This window comes from Lissotriton helveticus, chromosome 6 (assembly GCF_964261635.1).
Source record: "Lissotriton helveticus chromosome 6, aLisHel1.1, whole genome shotgun sequence".
NCBI lineage: Eukaryota > Metazoa > Chordata > Amphibia > Caudata > Salamandridae > Lissotriton > Lissotriton helveticus.
The window spans coordinates 1422440235-1422462394 of record NC_136067.1 but is presented as its reverse complement, the minus strand read 5'-3'; the positions used below and the strand labels follow the sequence as shown (position 1 = coordinate 1422462394).

The 22160-nt window shown below is 47.9% G+C and overlaps 1 protein-coding gene across 3 annotated transcripts in view; it reads left to right on the top strand.

Moving 5' to 3' along the window:
* The window catches only part of MED23 (mediator complex subunit 23), a 684519-nt gene that overhangs the window by 250870 nt on the left and 411489 nt on the right, over positions 1-22160 (top strand). For all 3 annotated transcript variants that reach the window (XM_078649215.1, XM_078649213.1, XM_078649212.1), the window contains one exon: positions 10920-11165. In XM_078649215.1, coding sequence (XP_078505341.1) covers positions 10920-11165 — 246 coding nt within the window. The remainder of the gene's footprint in view (positions 1-10919; positions 11166-22160) is intronic.

Here is a 22160-nt window from a genome sequence, read left to right as displayed (position 1 = left end):
CATCTAGAGCCTTGCTCACGTTTTTCGAGCCATGCCAGCTCTTACCTGCTCTATCACCCAGTTCATATACTTGGTGTCGAGTTTTTAGAAGCTTGGCCTGTGCCTTCTCCAGGGCTAGTGCTCTATATTCTAGTTGTTTCGTACGGAGACGGGTTGCTGTCTCCTCCGAGGGGTTCGCGTTGTGGGCCAACTCCAGGTGGACTAGGTCTACTTCGGCCTGGATTAGGTGTTCACTCTGTTTGTGTATATAGCCAGTCTTGAGAGCCAACGCCTTCCCTTTAAGTACAGCCTTATAGGCCTCCCAGACGGTTATAGCCGTCTTCACTGACCCGACATTTTTAGCGAAATAATACTCCGTATGTTCTAGCAGGCAGTCTTTTATGTCGGGATTTTTAGAAGCCAAGGGGTTATTATAATGTGACCGCGGGACCTCTGGCGATGGTACGTAAATTCTACAAGAAGTGGGGAGTGGTCTGAGATTCCCCTGGGGAGTCCCTTAGGGTGACGAAAAAGCTCTACATCAGTTGTGGGGGAGAAAAAATAATCTATACGGGAGCTACTATTATGGGCATTAGAGTAGTGTGTGAAATAAGAAGTAGTCTGGTGAAACGAACGCCATAGATCTTTGAGTCCCATTGCCTGTGTAAAATCTAGGAGATCGGAACCTTGCCTATGGGACGAACGCTGGAGGTGGCCATCGAGGGCGTCGTTCATTGTCATATTGAAATCACCCCCAATAAGCAGGGGTCCTTGTGGGAGATCTAGTATGAGTCGCTGCAAGGTCTGCAATGCGTCTATTCCCAGAGTTGGAGGAATGTAAACTGAAATAACATTTAACGGTTTTCCCTCCCAGATGGCCTCTATCACAGCAAAGCGACCAAGCGGGTCAGCCCATGTCTTTGTACACGTTAGTGCAACATTTTTCCGAACAAGGATACCGGTTCCTCTGGACCCGGAGGTAAATCCTGCGTGGACGAGCATTTTGTAACCCCCCTGGTGTAGTGCTTGACATGTGTTACCCATCAAGTGTGTTTCTTGGAGAAGAACCAGGTCCGGAGCGTGGCGTTTGAGATATTGCATGACTATCCCCCTTTTTAGGTCTCGGCTAGAAACGCGCTGAAAGCGCGTTCTCGCCAGAGAACTATAGTCGGCGTCTCAGCAGTTTGAAGACGACGAAGTGAGACAAGACCTGGCTGCGCGCAGCGTTTTCCCATAGGATAACGTTGTGCGCGCGGCCAGGTCTTGTCTCCACAGCATGGCATTGCATACCGCATCGCGTTGCGCGCCTCTCTGGAATGCAGGGGGAGTCTGCAGAGGGGTGCGCGGCGCAGATAAACAGGCTGACTGCTGCACATGGCGTGCTTTCACTTTCCTATGCCCCGCAGCCGTCAGGCTGCAGTAGGTGGAGTGCTTAGATGCGGAGACCTTGTGTGTGAACAAATGACCTAGTGCGTGTCTATCCGCGTTATACGCCCGCAGAGCCAGCGTCCTTTGCGTTACTTCTCATTCTCTGTACACTATTCTTCTGTGGGATATAAATGGCGAAGCCTAAAGCAGCGGAAGGGTGCAGTCGAGTCTTGTCTCCCGCGTTTACTTCTGTGCTCAGTGCTTATAGGAACCAATATAGCGCTGCTGCTGTCTTGGTACTTCGTAGTTCGAGTTACACGCAGATTTCTGCGGTGATCGCACTGGCCCAAAGGACTCCATCGCCCCAGAGTGCCGTGAGCCTCAGCCTGTGGGAGAGTCCCCGCTTCGGCCACATGCTCCCAGGTTATCCTTGAACGAGGAGCCGCGCTCGCGCGGAAATAGGGAAAGAAATCAAAGTGTCCGATAAGAGTGTTTGTGCGTAGCGTCCCCTCAGACTGCCCCATCAACCAGCAGCTAGCACTGGCACCTGTCGATCATCTGGGTGAACTCTGCCGCAGCCTGTGAGGTGTGGTAACCCACAAAACTGCACCTCGGTGATCGCCTGCAGCTAACCTGCCCCCTTTTAATCGTCTATGGCTGAAACTACCACCTGTCAATCGCTGGCAGATAACACTGCCCCCTATTGTTCGTCTGCAGCTATCACTGCTCAAGAGCCGCATTTAATTAAAACCCCGCCCACTGGTGCGGGTTTAAGAGCAGTCTCTGCCACGCTTCTAGGGGTGCCATACTTTTGGGTTAGGGGAAGGGGTTTGAAGGTGGCTCTAAAAGAGGCGTGGCCAAAGAAGTGCAACTAAGAAACCTTTTTAAGAGGCTTGGCTTAAACATACAAACTAAAACTAAAACTCCCAGAATGCAAACAGTACATAAAGAAAAGGAGGGGAGTGCTACGTGGTGCTCATGAGTACTAGCAGTTGAAATTGAATTATAAACGTGAACTCAGTCACTGTCTGAGTACCTAATTAGCTCCGGGGATTGGGAAATGCGGGTTCTCCTTATTAAAACTATTGGCCAGTACTTTCCATTTCACAGTAAACCCAAAAGAGACAATCTGTACCTGATATGGCCTTACCCGTTTAAAGCAATGCCGATTACTGAAAGTACGGCAGTGACCTTTTCAGGGCACCGGAATGTGCGTTTTCCTTCGCCTGGCACTAAATCCGCATTGCGCCAACCCCTCCCGCCTGTGCCAAGGTCAGGCTTTAATCTCTGTAAATTAAACACTCAAGTGTGGGAACATCGCTGCCAACGCCGCCTGCTGCGCGCCCTGGCCTCCAGGAGGGGCAGGGCGGCCGCCAGTCAGGAGGTGTGATTCCCAGCCATTCCTCACAGAATCAAATCTTCCCGGAGCGCCTCACACCGACGCTCCTGTGTGTGTACACGGACTGCGCGTAACGCAAGCACCTGCAGTGCGAGGTGGGGCATGCGAGGGGCTCCCATTCAATTAAAGGCTTCTCTATATCTGATTTACGGAACCGCAAATACATCCCCGCCCGCATAATCAAGCGTAGTATCCGGCGCCCTATGTAAAGCAAATGCAGGCGCAGGTTCTACTGTGGGGGCAGCGCCCCGTGCTGTAGGGAAACCTGCGTGAGACCTAATCAACCGACGCCGCAGGGAAGCCCTTCAATTCTGCAAAGCTGCTCACGGCACTTAGGCGTGCGTGCACCTGAGTCTTTTTAGGCACGTTATTTTGTTTCAGAATTAAAGCAAAAAAAGTTTAGTTTACCCTCAAGTTCAGTTCGTTTCCTGCTGCCATCTACTGAGAACGTGTACTGTGTTAGAGGGGGGTATTGTTTTCAAAGCTTGGAGGCACCTCATTTCTACTGGTATGCATCATGAGCTTGGACCGTGCTTAATCTTGGTCCTCTTTTACTTTGGATACGTAGGCTCTCAAAACCTTGATAAAAACAATTGAATCAAATAACACTTGTAAGCAAAAAAAAGCAATGGCTTATTGTGCTAACATACTTTTGAGCGCTACTTTAGCTTCTTATTGCACCTGGCACTCCTGCATTACATACCAATGTGAAGACATGTGTGTGATCCTAAGAGCTAGGATACTACCATTCCATAGGAACAGCCCTGTTTCCGCCTCGAAGCTCACACCCTGACCCCAGAAATGGCATTTCAATGCTCTGAAAGCCAAAAGCCTGCCGCAGGAATGGGCCTACACAAGCGGAACAGAAGTAAACAGCCCTAGCAATGGACCTGCTTGGGTCTGAAAGAGCAACCTCCCCTACTAACAGGGGCGTTCCGGGCCCTCAGCCGAGGCCCCACACTAACATCTGTCAGATATGGGCTGCTCAGGAGCCACGCTTCACGTTCTGCAAGAGCCCTATCGTTTTGCATTATGGCACTGCCTACTAATTGGTCTGTAGGGGTCCAAAGGATAAACAATGCCTCACGAATGGGCCCATATTTGTTTGAAAACTAGCAGACAGCCATACAAAATGACCCACGTGGGCCTGAAAGCTAAAAGCCCGTCCTATGAATTGGCCTTTCTGGGTCTGTAGGCTCAAGTTAGCATAATGGAATATTCAGTCATGAAGTGAACAAATCATTTGCACAGCTGCTTTATGTGAATGATTCTGTGTTTATAGGGAAGGGGAAAGGTGGCCATGGGACACCCTTCGCGCGCAGTAGTAAGGAAGTTAATTCTACCCCGCAGCCTCCCCGTGAGTCTAGGATCTCCTGGTATCGGTCTGCAGCTCCCACCCCTTCACGGCTCCATGCATTGATATTGCCTCTCCTGGCCCTGCTGGCAGGAGCCATCGGGACTCTTGCCTGGCTGTACATGGCACAGAGGGATGGGCTGCGGGAACTGCACCAAGAGCTGCTGTCCTTGCGGAACAGGCTCCCCCGGGAGCTGGAGGGACTGAAGGAGCAGATGCTGCAGAGCAAGAGGACAAGGTATATTTTAGAAATAATTACGTTTTATCCGTCCTGTCAATATATTGGATCATTTGCACGTTTGCCTCGCTTTTCCCACCCTTCTTTACCCAAGTCCTTCCAGGCTCTTCTGCACATGTTCTCCACCTGTCCACCAAAGTTCCTCCTCACGCCTTCATTTCCGTATAAGCCATACGCAAGTTGTTTCTTATTCATGCACTACAAAATTGAGTGGAACGGTGTAATGTGCGCCATATTGAGGGGGGAGGTTAGGGCGCAGTTGTTTTTTTTTATTTGTAGGCATGGGGACATGACATGATTTGCCCAGGAGAAGCCCCTGTGTATTACTCTTTACCTTCTGTCTTTGTGCACCTCACAAGAGAGCTGCCAGTAAGTCACATGCAAAACTATCCCTACTACACCCTCACACACCCTCACGCTCACATACCCCCACCCTCACACACCCTCACCCTCACCCTCCCTCACACCTCACCCTCACACCTCACCCTCACCCCTCCTCACCCTCAAACCCCCTCACCCTCACACCTCCTCACACCCCTCTCAAACTGACACACCCTCACTCACCCTTACACCCTCACCCCCCTCACCCTCACACCCACTCACCCTCACACCCCCCCTCACCCCCACACCCCTTCACCCCTACACCCCTTCACCCCCACACCCCTTCACCCCCACACCCTCACCCCCCCACACCCTCACCCCCCCACACACCCTCACACCCCCCCACACCCTCACACCCCCCACACCCTCACACCCCCCACACCCTCACACCCCCCACACCCTCACACCCCTCACACCCTCACACACCCTCACCCTCACACACCCTCACACACCCTCACCCTCACACACCCTCACCCTCACACACCCTCTCTCACCCTCACACACCCTCACTCACCCTCTCTCACCCTCACACACCCTCTCTCACCCTCACACACCCTCACTCACCCTCACTCACCCTCACACACCCTCACTCACCCTCACCAGCATAGCATAACAAAACATAGCATAACAAAACACAGCATAATTATTCCCAACTCTCCTTATTATTGAGCAACATCTGACAGTTTGCAAATCATCTTTAGAAAAATGTATGCAACGCATTGTCATAGTGGTGGACATGTTAGTCTGTTATTTGGATTGCGCCAATACAGACTTTGCAAAAAAATTCATGCAACACATTGTCATATACAATGCCAATAACTCAAACTTTAATGCTGCGAGACCTATTGCATTGCAAATGCTTGTTACTCTACTGCCTAGACCGTTGACATTCCATGTCATGAGGGAGAGAGACTTAGTCGGGGGGTGTCATGGCGGCTTAAAGAATGGAAGATGTTTACGGAGGGCCCTTGAGTCTCAGAGTGTTTCCCAGAGCCGATAGCGGACATGAAACAATCGGGGGTGGAATCCAAAGGAGACCAGGTATATCTCAAGGAAGAGCTTGGAATGCCTTGCGAGAGCACGAAACACTGTGCAGTAAGCCCCATGCTCAAAATAACTCTGCATCGTGTAAACAAAAACAGAAACAAAAACAATACCATAATCATAACAGACTTCTCAACTACCCACATCCCTCCCAGATCAACCCCCCTCCCTACCACCCTGCCCCCAACCCCCCTCCCTGCCCGCGGACCTGAAACTATCCACTCCCCAACTAGGCAGAGTGCCTGTCGCCCTCCCAAACATTAATGGGGTGCGTGGAGAGCCATGGGTGCCCTCGCTTAAAGTTAACAGGAGTGTATTGCCTAGTGCACCTAGAAACAAGTTACATCAGCAGTAGCATGCACATAGTACAAAAGGTAATGAAACAATCTGGATGGTCCACATGTTCGGACAGGGAAAAGGATACGTGGACCCAGGGGTGGGCATCAACCGGTGGACCCCGGGCCGGTCAGGAATAGGAGGTCTAAACAGTACCAAATCAGGCACAGGATAACGTCCTGGATGAACAGCGGAAAAGGAACGGGCAGCTGCAAAAGTCTCGTGTGTAGTCTACAAAAGGAAGGAGTTTAATGCAACTTAAGGCAGTGATGGTAGCAATTCCATACACATAACAGAACAGTGCAAAAAGAACTGGACGGACCCCAGCATCGAATCCACAAAGGAAAGTGCACAAAGAACAGGGGTAGTTACATATCAGTCAATATACAGCCGGACCAAGGTAAATAAGCTCTGTGTTATACAGCAGATCGTTGAGCAAAAAGAAGAACCCCCCTCCGGACCAACCAGCGGAGTGGGGTCAGACAACTCGGAACTTCAGCGGTCATCTTGAGCAACGTCCGTGAACAGATCCTGGCTCTCTGGCAGCATGTCCGGGTTGGAGTGGTCGGCCGACCGACGGCGGCGATTTTGAGTGGTACTCGACTGACGCCATCCCTCAAGCCAGTCCCAAACCTCAGCAGGGGACTCAAAGAACCAAGTCTTGCCCTCCGATTCAACACGTAGCTTAGCGGGAAACAACATAGCATACTTTATGGACTGAGCACGGAGTGCCTTTTTGACTTCCAGAAAACTGCGCCGCCGAGCCTGAACCTTCACCGTAAAGTCAGGGAAGATCGTGATCTGGGCATTTTCCAGGCGTAGGGGTGGTCCCGTTCGTGCCGTCTGAAGGATGACATCACGGTCACGAAAGTTGAATAATCGAGCAATGATGGGGCGGGGGGGAGCACCCACCTTTGGCCTACCCCCCCTCGGGCCCCTATGTGCCCGCTCAATGGAGAAGTAATTAGATAATTGCTTTGGCTGGAGATGGTTCAGTACCAGGTTCTCTACAAATAGGTCCGTAGCCGGCCCTTCCAGTCGCTCCGGAACCCCTAAGATGCGGAGGTTGTTGCGCCTCGCGCGCCCTTAATAGTCATTGAGGAGCTCCCCCATTTGCTGTTGTTGCTTTTGGAGTTGGGCCACTTGCTGTTGGAGGGTGGAGGTGTCATCCAACAGCGCCGCGGTTTTAACTTCCATGTCCTTCACCTTGGTGTCCATTTTGCGGAGATCTGCCCGCAGCAATGTCACCTCAATATTAACAGAGTCAATGTGGGTCTCCAGCGACGAACGGACACCAGCGATCGCCTCCATTAAGTCTTCCAGAGTGGGGGACCTCGCTGCAGGAGGAGGAGTTGCGGTTTTAGGTAAAGTTTCAGGGTTGGCATCTTTAGGCTCCCCTTTAGAGCCCCACAAGAGTTTATTAATCTGTCTCTGGGTAGGGGGCTTATTTCCCCTGCTAGAGGCCATCGTGGAGTCCAATACGTACAGTATATCCCAGTGGCGCTGGATTGGAGTACGTGTAATCAAGAGGGGATCGCCGTCACCCTCGGATGGAGAAGTAGACACCACACCTGTCAGTGCAGTACCCACAGAAAGATGCGGGATCAGGTGCGAGCAGGGGAAGGCGAGGCTGAGCGGCAGCAGGGAACGGGGGGGGGACCGGGCTCTCTTCTCACGATTGTTGGCCCCGACCTTTGGCTCTCCACACCTCGGGGAGCGCAGCCTGTCTGATCAGAAGCGAGGAGGGGGATCTCTCGGGTCCAGTCCGCGCCACAAATGTCTGAGGCTGTGGGAGAGACCTCGGTATCGCTGTGTCGGATCATGGATTGGCAAGGAAGGCCTTCCAGGGGCACCAAGGCCAGGCCCAAGGGAACGTCCAGCCGTCCCCCGGTCACAGCCTCCAGTCGGCCCCCTCAGTGCAAAGAAGACAGGGCTCTTCCAGCGCGAACCACTTTAGCCCCAGCAGGGTTCCAAGGCCGGGCAGAGGCTCCCCATGATGCTCCATGGGCACGGAGAGGGGAGCAACGCCCTCCGCGCACTCGACCCGAGCCCCAGCCCGCTCCGGTCCCCCGCCGGCAGTATAGGCTCAAAAAAGTACCAAATTGTCTCTTGCGGCGCCAGGAGTAGGGCACAGAGGCAAGGAGCAGTTCAGATAGGCAGCACAAATGGCAGCGATCCGTGCCAACAGATCTGGGCGCATCCGGGCATCTGAGAAGCGGTCCCCGGCAGCAGGCCCAAAGCCGGCGACTCGCGTAGCCACAGTCCCAAGCGCCGGGGGGGGGGCCCAATCTCGCCCGCTTCGACCGTCACCGGTGGGGCCCAGCGGGACAGGACCAACAGGAATCGAGCTCCGCCGGGGCAGGAAAACAACCTTCACGGCAGCCCGGCTGTCACAGCGGCCCCAGAGTCAGGCCAAACATCGGACGGCGGTCTCGGCTGCCATATTGAAGCTGGGGGTGAGCAAGGCCTCAGGAGTTAGTTGTTTTGATCGGGGGGTCCGGCAGCATATGGAGAGCATGTGGGGCCGTCCAGGCTGTCAGCGAATCGGTACCCCCAAGCGCGGGGGTAAAAACAGGCACTGGCACAGGAGCAATGACCAGAATATCAGCGAGGGCCGAGGAGCCGCCTTAGAGTGCGGCCGTTCCCCACGGCTGCAGACCACGCCCCCCTACAGCTCACTCTTAATATAACGAAGTGTATGATATCTTGGAGTGCCCAATTCGGTCACACAGTTCAGGACTTAGATCAGCTGAGGGGTCAGCATGTAACTCTGTACTTGCAAATTGGACGCCCCCCTACAGCTCACTCTTAATATAACGAAGTGTATGATATCTTGGAGTGCCCAATTCGGTCACACAGTTCAGGACTTAGATCAGCTGAGGGGTCAGCATGTAACTCTGTACTTGCAAATTGGACGACCAAGCCTTTCCACAGTACAAACTGTAGTTTCACTGGTTTTACTGTCAGGATATGTAAAGTACATTTCCTGGCTGTGTCTTATGTTACACCCTGCTTTTAGGACTCAGTAGGCTTGCCAGAGGGGGTGACCTACAGATATGTCCAGGGGAACCAGTGGCTTTGCTATTGCTTTCAATGGCAAAGTCGGGCTAGCAGTGCACAAGTGCTCTATCATTTTGCAATGGCAGAAGGGGTCGACATTTTTTACTTGAGAGACCTTCAGTGTGGCACAAACATTTCTTTAAGCCCTGAATACCCTTGTAACCTACATGCCCTGGGTACCAGAGTACTATTTGCTAGGACATAAAAGCAAGCTAGCCATTTTCAATTGGATACAGCCGATTTGCTATACACTTTAGCGTCAGGGCACTGAGGTCTGGTTAGCAGGCCTCCATGCACTCTCCGAGTCAAAAAACCTGCAGCATCCGTCGAAAAACTTGGGAATGACCATATGAAAAGAGACTTTTCATACATTCATATTCAAGACTTGTAAGGTTTTCAGTTGATCTCTCATTTTAAAAGTCTATGATCAATAAGAGCTGATAAGGCAGGCTGTTAATGCACCTATGCAGACATCTAAGCTAAAGAGCAACAATTCAACCCTAAGTTAGGTCAACTTTTCCTTTGAGGTGAAAATTAGGAATTTGCTTTAAACTAAGGGGTGTAAGTGCCAGAGCTAAGACAACATACCCTTCTTCAGGAAACTTTTTGGCTGAATTTCGTTTTTACATGTTCTGCAGTTACCTTTTAAACATGCCAGCACTGCAAACTAAGGTTTCCAGCAAAATTTGAATCAAATGAGGGTGACTGTAAGATGAAGGTCAGTTAGCACTCTAGTCTCTAGCCAGAGATGTCTTATGGCCATATTACCTACTCTCATTCTTGGCACAGGCTTGATTGCTCCACCTAGGCTCCGAACCAGCCCTTCCGCAGGTCAGTCATGAATGTAAACTGAGGCAAGCACTATTGTAGCTAATATGCAGCCAGCAATAGTGATATTCAAGGTATGTCAGATCTGCCTATTACTTCCTTGCAAATCTCAGGTACCTTGTGTTTAAACCAAAAAAAACCACTTCTTAAAATGATCCGAATTTGTCGATCATCTCACCAAGCTCTCGATCTGAAATAAGAGCCACATTCTTATGAGACGTGCAAGACTGGCCACGGCTCGTTTTCATTTAACATGTTCCTATTCCTGTAGTTTGCTTTGCGTGATTTACACTATTTTATTACCAAACCTGCTAGATGGTTACTGCATATATCCCTTCGAACATTTCACTGGGGTCTCCCTCCTTCACTGCATATGATTTATTCCCACCTTCCCCTCCCACACCCCTCTGTCCCTCCATCTAGGGATTTTCCTTTGGGAAATGTATGTAGGTTTTTCATTTGCATTTGGTATATTTTAAAGTGGTCATCAACTTCTCTTCTCCCTTGTTTATGTTCCATTTTGCTGTGCTTGCATGTATTGTTTAGAATTAACTTCTTTGAAACTGCCAGAATGTCATTGAGATTTTGGTTGGCTTTCTTTTGAAGTTTTTTTACTTCATAGCAGATGTGTCTCTTGTTGTGAGGTCTTCTGAACTGAGCAGTCTAGTTTGGGTTTTGTGCTAAAGTGCAGTTAGATCATTTTATTATTATGTTCTTTTTAACACTTTTGACTGCACTGCCCCAAAATGTGGTGTTTCAGTAAATTACAAGACAAGGTCACTCTAATGATTGTTCTTGATCTAGGTCATCGCTCCCCTTTAATTATGGTCATCCTTGAGTTATGACAAGCTGCATATAAGAATCGTACTACAGATTGTGATTCTTTTTTGTATCCTCCTTCTCCCCAACCCAACCATGATTTTCCACAACAGGTTCTTGCAGCAGAGTTTGAGGAATAAAAGTTTACAAATGAACGATTACAAAATTGCACTGTTGTGCAACGCCTATTCTACAAATTCTGAGTGTTTTACGTTACCCATGGGAGTTCTGGTGGAGACGATTTATGGTAACGGAAATATGAGGATCCCTCTTCCTGGGACCAGCTGTTTGGCTTCTGGGTCTGTTACTCCTTTGCCAATGAACCTGCTGGATTCACTCACTGTTCATGCAAAAATGAGGTACTTTTATTTGCTTATTTATTTGTTTCTGAGAATGATTACTCTTATTTTATACATCTGGAGAATGGAAGTGAAATTCCTGTGATCTGTTGTTATTTTTTTTTTTGGATGAATTTTTTGGATGAATGCAGACCTTGAAGCCCAAATGCTAAATGAGGCTCTTCCATACCACTACCTACCACCTTTGTGTCTTTATTTAAATCTTTGTTCAATGTTACAATGATGCTACTTTTTGGTTGGAAGAGATGGTTTGACCTTTGAATGAGCCAGTGCATCTGTGATGGCAATGAAATGATTCAGGAATATTTAGTATTTTAAAAATATAAAGCCTCTGAATACATCACCATTTATTATCCTTGAATAATTATGTTTGATATGGAAATGACTACCAGCCCTACTATGCGGCGATTAATTGTTTTTAACCATTCTGAAATTTAAGAAAATCTTTGACAGTGATTTAGGATGGGGGGTGGGCTTATCTGCTATACATTACTTCTAATGCCATTTTGTGCATACCCATATGACATTAGTCACAAGATGTTCATTAATTCTTTCAAATATCTTAAACTTCCCTCGGAAAAATGTTTGAGGCATGTGTTTGACTGTAGATACACATGCTATACATACTCCTGCCATGTGGTGTTGGTATGTACAGGTTGTTTTGTATCGGATTAATCAGATGGCCAGGTTGGTGCCGGGTGAGGAGCAGGCAGTGCTAAGGAAGTCCGCTTCAAGATTTTCTTCAGCACTGAGCTGAAACTGGGCGCAGGGTCTAAATTCAACTGTTGGTACAGTAGTGTCTCAGAATCCTGCCTCTGTGGGTACAGAGTGGCTGAAGGCCCCTTGTGGTAGGGAAGCTCTGAGTGGTGTCGGGTGGAGGTGGAGCTGTACTCCTGACTTGTTGAGCTGGCGGGTCTTTGATCTCTAGGTCAGAGCCAGAACTCTCTTCAGGAGGAAGTCTCCTTGTTGGCGGCCGAAGGCTCGGGATGATGTTTCCCCTCGAAGTCCTGGGAGCCGAAGAGGTTTGGAGTATCTTCGCAGTTCCTGCATGGTATTTCGAAATGACATGGAGAATCTTTCTCGACCAGAAGGACCAGCAGGCGTCACAAGAGGCCTCGTCATGCTTCGTGAGAAGCAAAGGTTACAGACCTGGTGGAGGTCATCCCAGGGGTATTTTACGCGACACAGAGGGCAGTATCAAAAGTGCATCAGCGTATTATGGAGGATCCAAGACCACGCTTCCCAGATCCTCTACGTCTTTACAATGTGAGACTGCTCAACAAACCTTCACTAGAGGCTGCTTCAGAAGTGGCTACTGTTGAAACAGTACCAGGTTAGAGGCAATAGTAGTCCCCCCCCCCCAAAGGAGCTTCCCCAGCCTAACAATGACTTGCCACTCCTTCCCCCACCACACAACACCCATCGGGGGACGACTTCAGATGTTCTTCTCTGCTTAGAAAAATATCACTTCTGACCAGTGGGTATTAGACATAATTTAACACGGTTCCTGCGTGGAACTGATCTCCACACCAACCAACATACCACCCTGCAGAGATCCTCTCCTCAGAAATCCAACGCCTGCTTCAGAAAGAGATTCAAACGCTCCTTCTCAAAGGGGCCATAGAGCCTGTGCAGCCACACCACAGGCCTCAAGGTTGTATGCTCTCTACTTTCTCATTCCCAAAAAGGATGGGTTCCTAAGTCCTATCGTGGACTTCATGCACCTCAACAAGTGCATCCTGTCAGAACACTTCTGTTAGAAGCTAGGTTTCTGTTGCAGTAACCCTCTCACTCTCTGCCAGGCTACTGATGCACTTTTGACTTGATGTGCCCTGGGTCCCTTCCAATCAGATTCCCAGGGCTTGTTTTCCTTCCTCAAAACGAACCCAAACCTCATTGGCATCTCTGGCCACAGGTCAGCCTTTGGTAAATTGCACCACAGGTACCCAGGGCGCTGTGACTACGGAAGACCTCTAAGGATTGCAGCACTTATTGTGCCACCCTTAGAGAGGCCCCCGTACCTTTACACACACACACACTGCCTTTTCAGGCTGTGTGTCTTGGTGCAGAACAAAGTGAAGAGTCGACATGGCATACACATCCCGGTGTGTCATGCCTATAACCTACTGCCCTGGCATACATCAGTCACCCCTCTAGCTGGGTGCCCTATACCAGTGGTGAGGGTGCAGGTGCATTAGCTCTGTACCCCTACAGAGTCTAAGTCTATTCTTAGACATTCTAAGTACAGTGCTGACATTAGGAGCATATGGTGCTATGAGTTTGTCATTACGAACTCCACAGCACCATAATGGCTACACTGAAAACTGAAGTTTAGTATCAAACTTCTCAGCACATTAAACCCACACTGATGCCAGTGTGGGATTTAATGAAAAATGCACACAGAGAGCATCTTAGAGATGCCTCCTGAAAAACGACCTACCACTAGTGTCCAGGCTGACTGTCTGCTTTTAGCTGCCACCACCAGACATGTTTCTAGACCCCTGGGTCGAGAACCTGCTGCTTTCGGGGGCTTGAAACCATGCACATCCTGGGATGAGGTGCCAGGCCTCCTCCCCCAGGATGGGCAGGGTTCACGAAAGGGAAGCTTCAAAGGCTTGCTGCCTTTTGCGAGCTTCCCCTGGCCACTTGCTGCTTTCAGCAACTGGTCCCCACTAGTTCTGATCCCCACGTTGGGCTTGAGAGCTGGCGGGAAAAACAAATGAGGAAGATGGGTGTGCCCACCTCTGCCAACTCCACCCCTCAGGTTTTGATGGCGAGGTGAAGCACAACTCTCAGTTCCCGCCATCTTACCTCCCTGTAACACCCCGAAGTCTAGTTTTTAGGGGCTCCCCTGAACCTTGCTTCCTCAGACAAGAGCCTGGAAGAAGAAAAGAAGGACCGAACAGCCATGCCGAAGCTAACAAGAGGAGGAAGCCCACTGACTTTCCCCCAGCCCTACCCGCCTGTCCCCACCTTGAACCACCTCCAATGAAATTCCGGTGTGTCCTGCAGCCAGCAACCTCAATAAACCCGGAGGACCTGCCTGGCTTCAATCCCAAAGAGGCTGTCTACCATGAGCACCGGATTTGTTCAAACAACAGACTCCAGTTCCGCAAGGATCCGCAGGTCTGCACCACTCTGCACCCGACACCCACTGCTTGAGTTTGAGTGGCCCAACACCAAGAGGAGGTCCCCCCAGCGATCCTGACTTGAGATCCGGTGACCCCTGACCTGCCTCAAGCCGACACCTGCAGCCTCAAACTGGAAGGTCCACCCAACCGCGACCAGGAGGTGGTAAGAAGATCCGTTCCTAAAAGGCACCCCTGCACCCGACGCCCCATGGCCTTGGGTGGCCCAACCAATGGTGCGTAACCAACCCCCAAGATCCTAACTTACCTCTCCACATGGTGGTTGCACCCAGAAGACACTCGTCCCCGAACCTGCAGTGCCTTTGCAAACCGGAGACTCCCCATTGAAAGCTACAGGGCTTCCGGCACCAAAACAGCACTCTGCAACTGGCTGCCCCAGTGCCGCTGAGGGTGTGTGTTTTGTGCTGGCCTAAACCCCCATTTGCCCTGAGCTTAAGTCCAGGAGCTTTGCTCCCACAACCCAGTGCCTTCTCGTCAGAGGCCCCCTACCCCCCATTGGATAACAATGGTCCTCAGCACTCTGCACCCGGCAGCCCTAGTGCTGCTGAGGGTGTAACAAGAGTTCATCCGTGACCCTGGGGGACCCCTGAGTCTAACCCCAGAACACCAACTCCCACAACAAAGTACTTACCTTAAAACCAATAACACTATTTTCCTCCATAGGATAACATTGCCTGTTTTTCTATGAAAAGTGTTAAAAATTGTACCAACCCTAACAAAAACGTTTTTACTTACCTGTTTACAGGAAATGTCCCAGTGCAGTATCCAAGCATAATGCAAAGTGTAAGAAAAGTAATCTCAAAAGTTGCTTACCTGTAATTTTACCAAAAATCCTATACAAATTATATGCACTGTATTCTGAAAAGCATTGCATTATCAGTAACACTACTGTAATCAAATCAGAGTACAAGTACACTTGCAATTTAAACTATTTACAAACTGCATTACTACTGCAAAGTATTTATTGCTTACATGTGCCAGGCTTGCTTGGTTCTAGAAAATAAAATAAGTAAAAGAATATTTTTATACAAAAACAATTGGTCTGAAGTTCAGTCTTAGAGTGTGCGAATTCTTTTGCTGACTGAGTGTGTACAACAAATGCTTAACACTGCCCTCTGATAAAGCCTTACTGCTCGCCCACACTACCACAAATAGAGAATGAGGAGCGATCTACTTTACCTCTGCCCACCTTGTGGGTTCCACTGGACTCTGTGCACACTATACCTCACTTTGGTTTAGTATATTCAGAGCCAGCTTCCTACAACCTCCACAAGGTCACTCTTCAGAATGTCATTCCACTGCTACAGCAATGGAACTTCCACATCCCGAATCATCCAGCGCATCCGCACTATCTCCGGTGTGTGGTAAGGGCCCAACACAACCAGTTCAAAGTGCTGCCCTTCGGGGTCACCACCGCACCTCAAATATTACCCAATGCCTTGCAGTAGTAACTGAGCACTTCCGAAGACAGGGTAACCATGTATTCCCATACCTGGACAATTGGCTGATAAAAAGTACAATGCAACAGCAGTGCCGTGCCACTATACACCTCCTTCACAAACTGGGCTTTTCCATTAACGCTGTAAAGTTCCTTCACCAGCCCCTTTAAATTCAACTGTATTTGGAAGCCATCCTCAATGCAGAGGTCAACCAAGCCTATCCAGTGCAGCTAGAGTCCAGTCCATCCATGTGCTGCTCCCTCTTTATCAGCCAAATCAATAGGTCAGTCTGCACAGTCATGCACGCTCCTATGCCTGATGGCCTCTTGTTTCGCCATAGTACCACCAAGCAAGAATGCTCATGCTCCCCGCTGCAGGGAATGCTTATTGCATCAGTAGTCTCAGGCGGATGGTCATTAGGATGATCTAGTATTGAGCAGCCAACACACGTATTGCTATCTGCATGTTTGTAACACTAACCATGTGTTGCAAGGGCGGCCTTTTCTTGACCCAGTTGCTCAGATGACCATTACAATGGACGCATCTCTCGGTGGGAAGGCTCATCGACAAAACCGGACTGTCCAGGATCAGTGAGATTCTAGTCACAGGGGTCTCTACATCAACTATCTGAAGTTATTAACTATCCATCTAGCCCTCGAGGCCTTCCTTTCCCACATTGTGGTCGAGGTAGTCCTCATCCTGCATGACAGCCTTGTATTAGATACAGAAGCAGGGAGGCAATCTATCTCCTCAGCTTTTTCTGCTAGCTAAGTCCATCTGACGCTGGGCTCTCCATCACAGAATCCACTTGCTGACTGAGTTCCTCCCGTGGATGGGGAACGATTTTGCTGACCTTCTGAGCAGGACGCGGCAACACAACCACAAGTGGGAACTCCACCTGGGAGTCCTCCACCATTTCCAGTTCTCGGGTTTCCGGATGTGTACCTCTTCACAGCAGGAAACACAAATTGCCCAAATTTCACATCAAGATTACCACACCTACAGTCAATGGGCAGTGCACTATGGATGAACTGGTCAGGGTTATTAGGCCTATGCTTTCCCACCTCTCCCTCAATTCAGTTTTTCTTTCGTAAACTGCTACAAACCTCTCTCACCCTCATCCTGATGGCTTCCACTTGGACCAGACAACCTTGGTTCACCACTCTCATTGAGTTTTCGGTGGTTCTGCACAAGAGGCTCCCAAACAGGCTGAACTTTCTCACACAGAACCATGCAGAAATCAGGCACCCAATCACAAGAGTCTCAACCTTGCATTCTGGCTCCTAAAGTATTAGAATTTAGTTGCATCAATCTTCCTCTCGAATACATGAACAATCTGAAGGAAGTCCGCAGACCCACAACTTGTGCCTACTATTATGCCAAATCGAAAGGGTTTATTTGCTGTTGCCTTTCAAAGCACATTGTTTCCCCCTAACAGCCACTGTTCAAAATAATGTTGGTTACCTAGCACACCTACAGACATGTGGGCTTGTCGTCACCTTCATTCGACTACACTTGGCTGTGGTGGCTGCTTATCTCCCGAATAGGCAACATTTCTCTCTCTTCAGGACTCCAATCATTAAAGCTTTTGTAGAGGGACTTAAAAGAGTCAATCAGTATTTTATTTGGTTTCTAAAATCATCAAAGTACATTAAAAGAAAAGCAATATGCCGTAAATCAAGATATATAAAAAAACATAGATTGTGGGAAAACCGCATATTAAAAAACTCAAATTTCACATAGTAAATGTTGAAAGCTTCCTGTGCAGGAAAGAGGTTGACACATGAAAATATGGTTCCTGCATATCCAAAAAAACTAACCAAGTCTGAGCCTGAAGAACTAAATGTGTACGTTGATGTTAATTAACCCGACATCCAGGATTAGTCCCAGACCTCTATCCTCTTTCAGCACAACTAAGGTCAACTTGAATAACACCCCTGAAATCTCTCAGAGCTGGGAACGAGCTCTTTTGAACCCTTGGACATGAGCAAGAACATCGCCTTCAACAAGATGTTTGTATGGTGAGATCAGGAAAAGAATAGTGATGGACATAAAGAGGTGTTTCAGGAATTGCGGAAAATAACCAATGAGTATAAGTGAAGGATGTACTGCTCGTTATTAATTGTCCACCAGTGGTGAAGAAACAATGCCCATGCCAGGTAAGACAGGGGCGTGGACATCAACAAAGCCGAAGGAGAATAGTTCTACTGGCATCTACTCCCCAAACCTCGGACCACTTTTTGAACCTCTACCCTTTAAGGAATGATGTTCTGCTGCTGCGCAAACTGGTGACTGTAACTGCGTAGCTTGCTGTAACAAAGGTGGAACCGCTTTGCTGGTGAGGAAAGTCCCAATGTTATTTGACTCTAAGGAGGATGTACTCATGTTACCAAGGAGATGCTGTCATCAAAGAGTCTGTTCAGACATTGGACCTAGACATCTGAAAATGACAGTGCCCATTTCCAAGAATGGCGTCTCCGAACAAATGCGGAGCCTATGGAGTGCGACACCATATGCACAGTGCCCAATCTTGTCTGCTGAAAAGCATCCATTCCATTAGTACAGAGGTTAAATTGTTTCTTACGTGTTAGGCCAGGTCGTCCATCTCCTAGACTGCATGGTTGTAATGTGCCAAAAGGCGTGATGCATTGAAAGAGTCAAGCTGTCCATGCCAAAAATATTTTCACTAAGGGTGCAGATATCTTACTCCATGTAGGCAATATAAAATGTATGTGATTTGCTTTTAAATTACTGGAGGAAAGCAGCAAATAAACTTTCTAGACTTGGATGTGAGAATAAATTAAGGCTCCAGTTGGTACAGGTCTGTATTTCTGTGCCCCAGACCTAGACAGTGTTCAGATGGACTGTGGCAAAACCCACAAACTAGGTAGTGTTGGTATGGCCTGGGGCAAACCCCAAGTCTGTGCAATAGAGGACTCCTGGCCTCTATAAAAGACAAAACGCCACCTGAAATCTTATCTGAAAAGAGCTTTGTTAAGTGAGACTTGGGATGCAGAGTGTAGCAGCACCTTTTTCAGGGAAAACTGAAAAGTGCACCTGATCCATGAAAGCAAGCTCTCTAGAGTACTTAATTCAGTTTACAGATAGATGTCTAGGCGTAAGGTGTTATTGAGGTATTGTAGCACATTGTGAGCAACAAGTGATAACTTTAGCAGTCATCATTTGCAGTGTAAAAAGGCAGTAAGTGCATCCACACTATATTAGAGTCTAGCCAACACAGATGGTGCAAGCGTTAGAAAGCCTTCTGCTTATTCATGGTAGTTGTGTCCTCATACTCGATCCTTTGGCTATACCTCTCAGACTTCACCTTGAATGCCTCTAAAATCTATTATGCCTTACGTTTTGGCATCTGATGTTAAAACCCCAAAAGAGTTGTCAGAAAAACAAAACTGTATTAAAATATTGGAATGTTGAGAGCTCCATTTAGGACCATGGAGTAGCTCCAGTCTTCTAATGGTTGGTATAAGTTCGGAGGTCCAACATTCCATTGTTTGTCTTCATGTTACTCACTTCATAAATTTTAAATTTAAACATTCTACACTTAGTTGGTGTAATGTTCTAACAATCTTGTAACCTTACTGCCGTGGGCTATACCATTTTGTTAAAGGCCCTCTCCCTCGATGTAATCCCTTGCCTGTGGCTCGTTCCTATGACTCCGGTTCAGGGCCTTTAACAACCGATATAGCCCTTGGTAGCAGACTATAATAATGTTCCTGCTTGTTTCCATTTACGGTCTTGATGTTCACTTAAGATTTATTCTTTCTATTTTAGCACTGCTCATATTCCATATGACCAGGTCTGGTGACTTAGTGGACTAATGCGTCCACTGACGGGGCATGCCTTTGACCACATGGTCACAGGTTCAAATCCCTGCGGGGTCCACTCAGCCTTTCATCCTTTTAAAGTCAATAAAATGAGCACCATTACATTGGATAACAGTAAACTTCTGTTATTCCGTGCCAAGATACCGTTTGGGGTGTACATGCGTTTTACAAATACAGATTTTCTTATGACTGAGCACTTAGTTGTTAGTATGCACTCAACACTTCATTTATTAATCTTGTGCAAATAGTGTTTTAATAAGTGTTGAATTTTTTTAATGGAAAGATATATTTGACAAAATGCTTAATAAAAACGGTTGCACTGTTAAACGATTAGAGTAGACACAAGCACGGAGGTACACAGCAAGGGGTGAGCAGAAGGCAGCTCAAGAAGAGGCGCTGGATAAACTTCATAGATAAAGGTGCAGCTGAAGCCAGAGGGGCTTGAGCCCCGGCTGCCAAATAGGAGTCCGGTGAGGGAACAAAGGCCTCATAATAGGTGGAAACCGTGTGTCACAGGGTGCATAAGCAAAAACTGAATTTATAAAAGACCCTCACTCTTGAGCTGTAGAACTTGCCACTGGGAAATTCAGTCAGAACTGGAATGGGTTCTGAAAAGTAGAATCTCTCCTTGAAATGCTTTCTTTCATTCTCATGGCTTGATGGAGGAAATATTCCTGATTGTTCGTATACCTGCCAGGTAGCGAGCAACAAATCATTTGAGATGTATGTCATCTACCTCTGGAAGGAGAACGTGTTGTTTCCCTCAATGATGCCATGATCTGCTTGGTCTCCATTTCCTCGATGGCCTTATGGTGTATTTGTACATAATATGCATGATGTAGTATTGTGGGAATTACCCAAAAACCACAGTGTGAGTCATGTCTGTCACTGACATGTGGCTATGACGAGCCTCAAAACCCTTAAACTCCAAAGATTTAACGAGGCATATGTCCAAAAATGTGTGAAATAGTCAACACCGTCACAAAAGAACCAATGAAAACTCAGTGGCTCTGGATATAGAGCGCATGAAGGAATAAAAGGGAAATGGCAACACTTGTGACCATGCACCATATATACCCTTTGTTGCAGTAATTCCAGCTGAGCCAATTCATGTAGGTACGGACATTCTGCATTACCACCAAGTACCAGTGACAGTTAATTACTGCAACATTTCAGGATCCAGACCAGAAAAAAGATGTATTCATCTGTGGGGGTGGCTATCCATTAGAACAGAGTGTGCAAAACATCATAAGGTTATTGCATCCAGACTTCTTCTCTCAAGCACAGAGAGAAATTATTCAGCAAATATGTAGCCTGGGTGCATCCCATCTCTTCCCTCTGGCAAGGATGGCCTTTACATTCAAAGCAAGGCAACCTGCAATGGAACAGTCCATAAATCCAAACATGGCGCCTATATGCCATGGAGCCAGATAATAATAACTACGTAATGATTAGTGTCTTAACACATGAACACAAACAATACTTTCTTCAATTATAACACAGGTGGATAAAAGAAATACAGTCTGCATTCGAGAGATGTGTGCCCCAAAGAACAGTGCTTCAATGGAAACACCAGTCGAATTGTTCTTATAATTTTCTTATCCATACAGCCTCTTCACATAAAGGAAAATGTTACTTATACTGTATGCATCTGTTTGCGGCATTTAGTGCTGTAGATTCACATGCTGTGCATACTCCTGCCATCTAGTGTTGGGACCGAATGTGTACAAGCTGTTTTTCATCAAAGAATTCTTCTAGAGTTCCGAGGTACTGTGACTCCACCTCTTGCTTGCAAGGCGATAGCCATCGCCTTCATTGTTAGATAGTTTTCTGCACCGCTGAAGCAAAGCAATGTAGGAGAGAGAGCTAGAAAGATGACCATACAATGGAAGAAAGAAGGAATGGTAACTGCGGCAGCCAGATGCGTCTGGGGAGGAGGGTGGATGTATGTAAATCTACAGCATAAATGCTTACAGGGTAAGTGACATGTTCCAGGCATGTATGCTGTAGATACACATGCCTTGCATACTCCTGCCATCTAATGTAGAGAGGAGTTGGCCTAACGGCTAGGGCGCTCGACCTCGGACCTGGGGATCTGGGTTCGAGTCTCGGTAACGACGCCAAAAACCTCCTGTGATTCTGGGCAAATCACTTAATCTCCCCGTGCCTAAAAATGAATGTGTGTCTGTCCTCATGTAACGTAACTGGTGCTATGTAAAGCGCTCTGATACCTGATTCGGTTCGGGTCTAGTTCGCGCTATATAAAACTCTGCAAAAAAAATAATAATAATAATGTTGGGTCCGGATGTTTGCAAGTTGTTTTTCTTCAAAGAAGTCTTTTCCAGTCAGGAGGTAAAGTGACTCCTCCTTTCAGGTGATAACCACATGGGCATCTACTCCATTGATAGATTGTTTTCTTTCCACCATCAGGTTCAGACGTGGTTTGCGTGCTCCGGTTCCGTGTGCAATCCACTGTACCCGTGCCGATATTGTTTCATAAGTATTTCTACTCCTCCGTATGTCGAAATAAATCTGAAAACTCAATTTTCGATCGAGAAGACA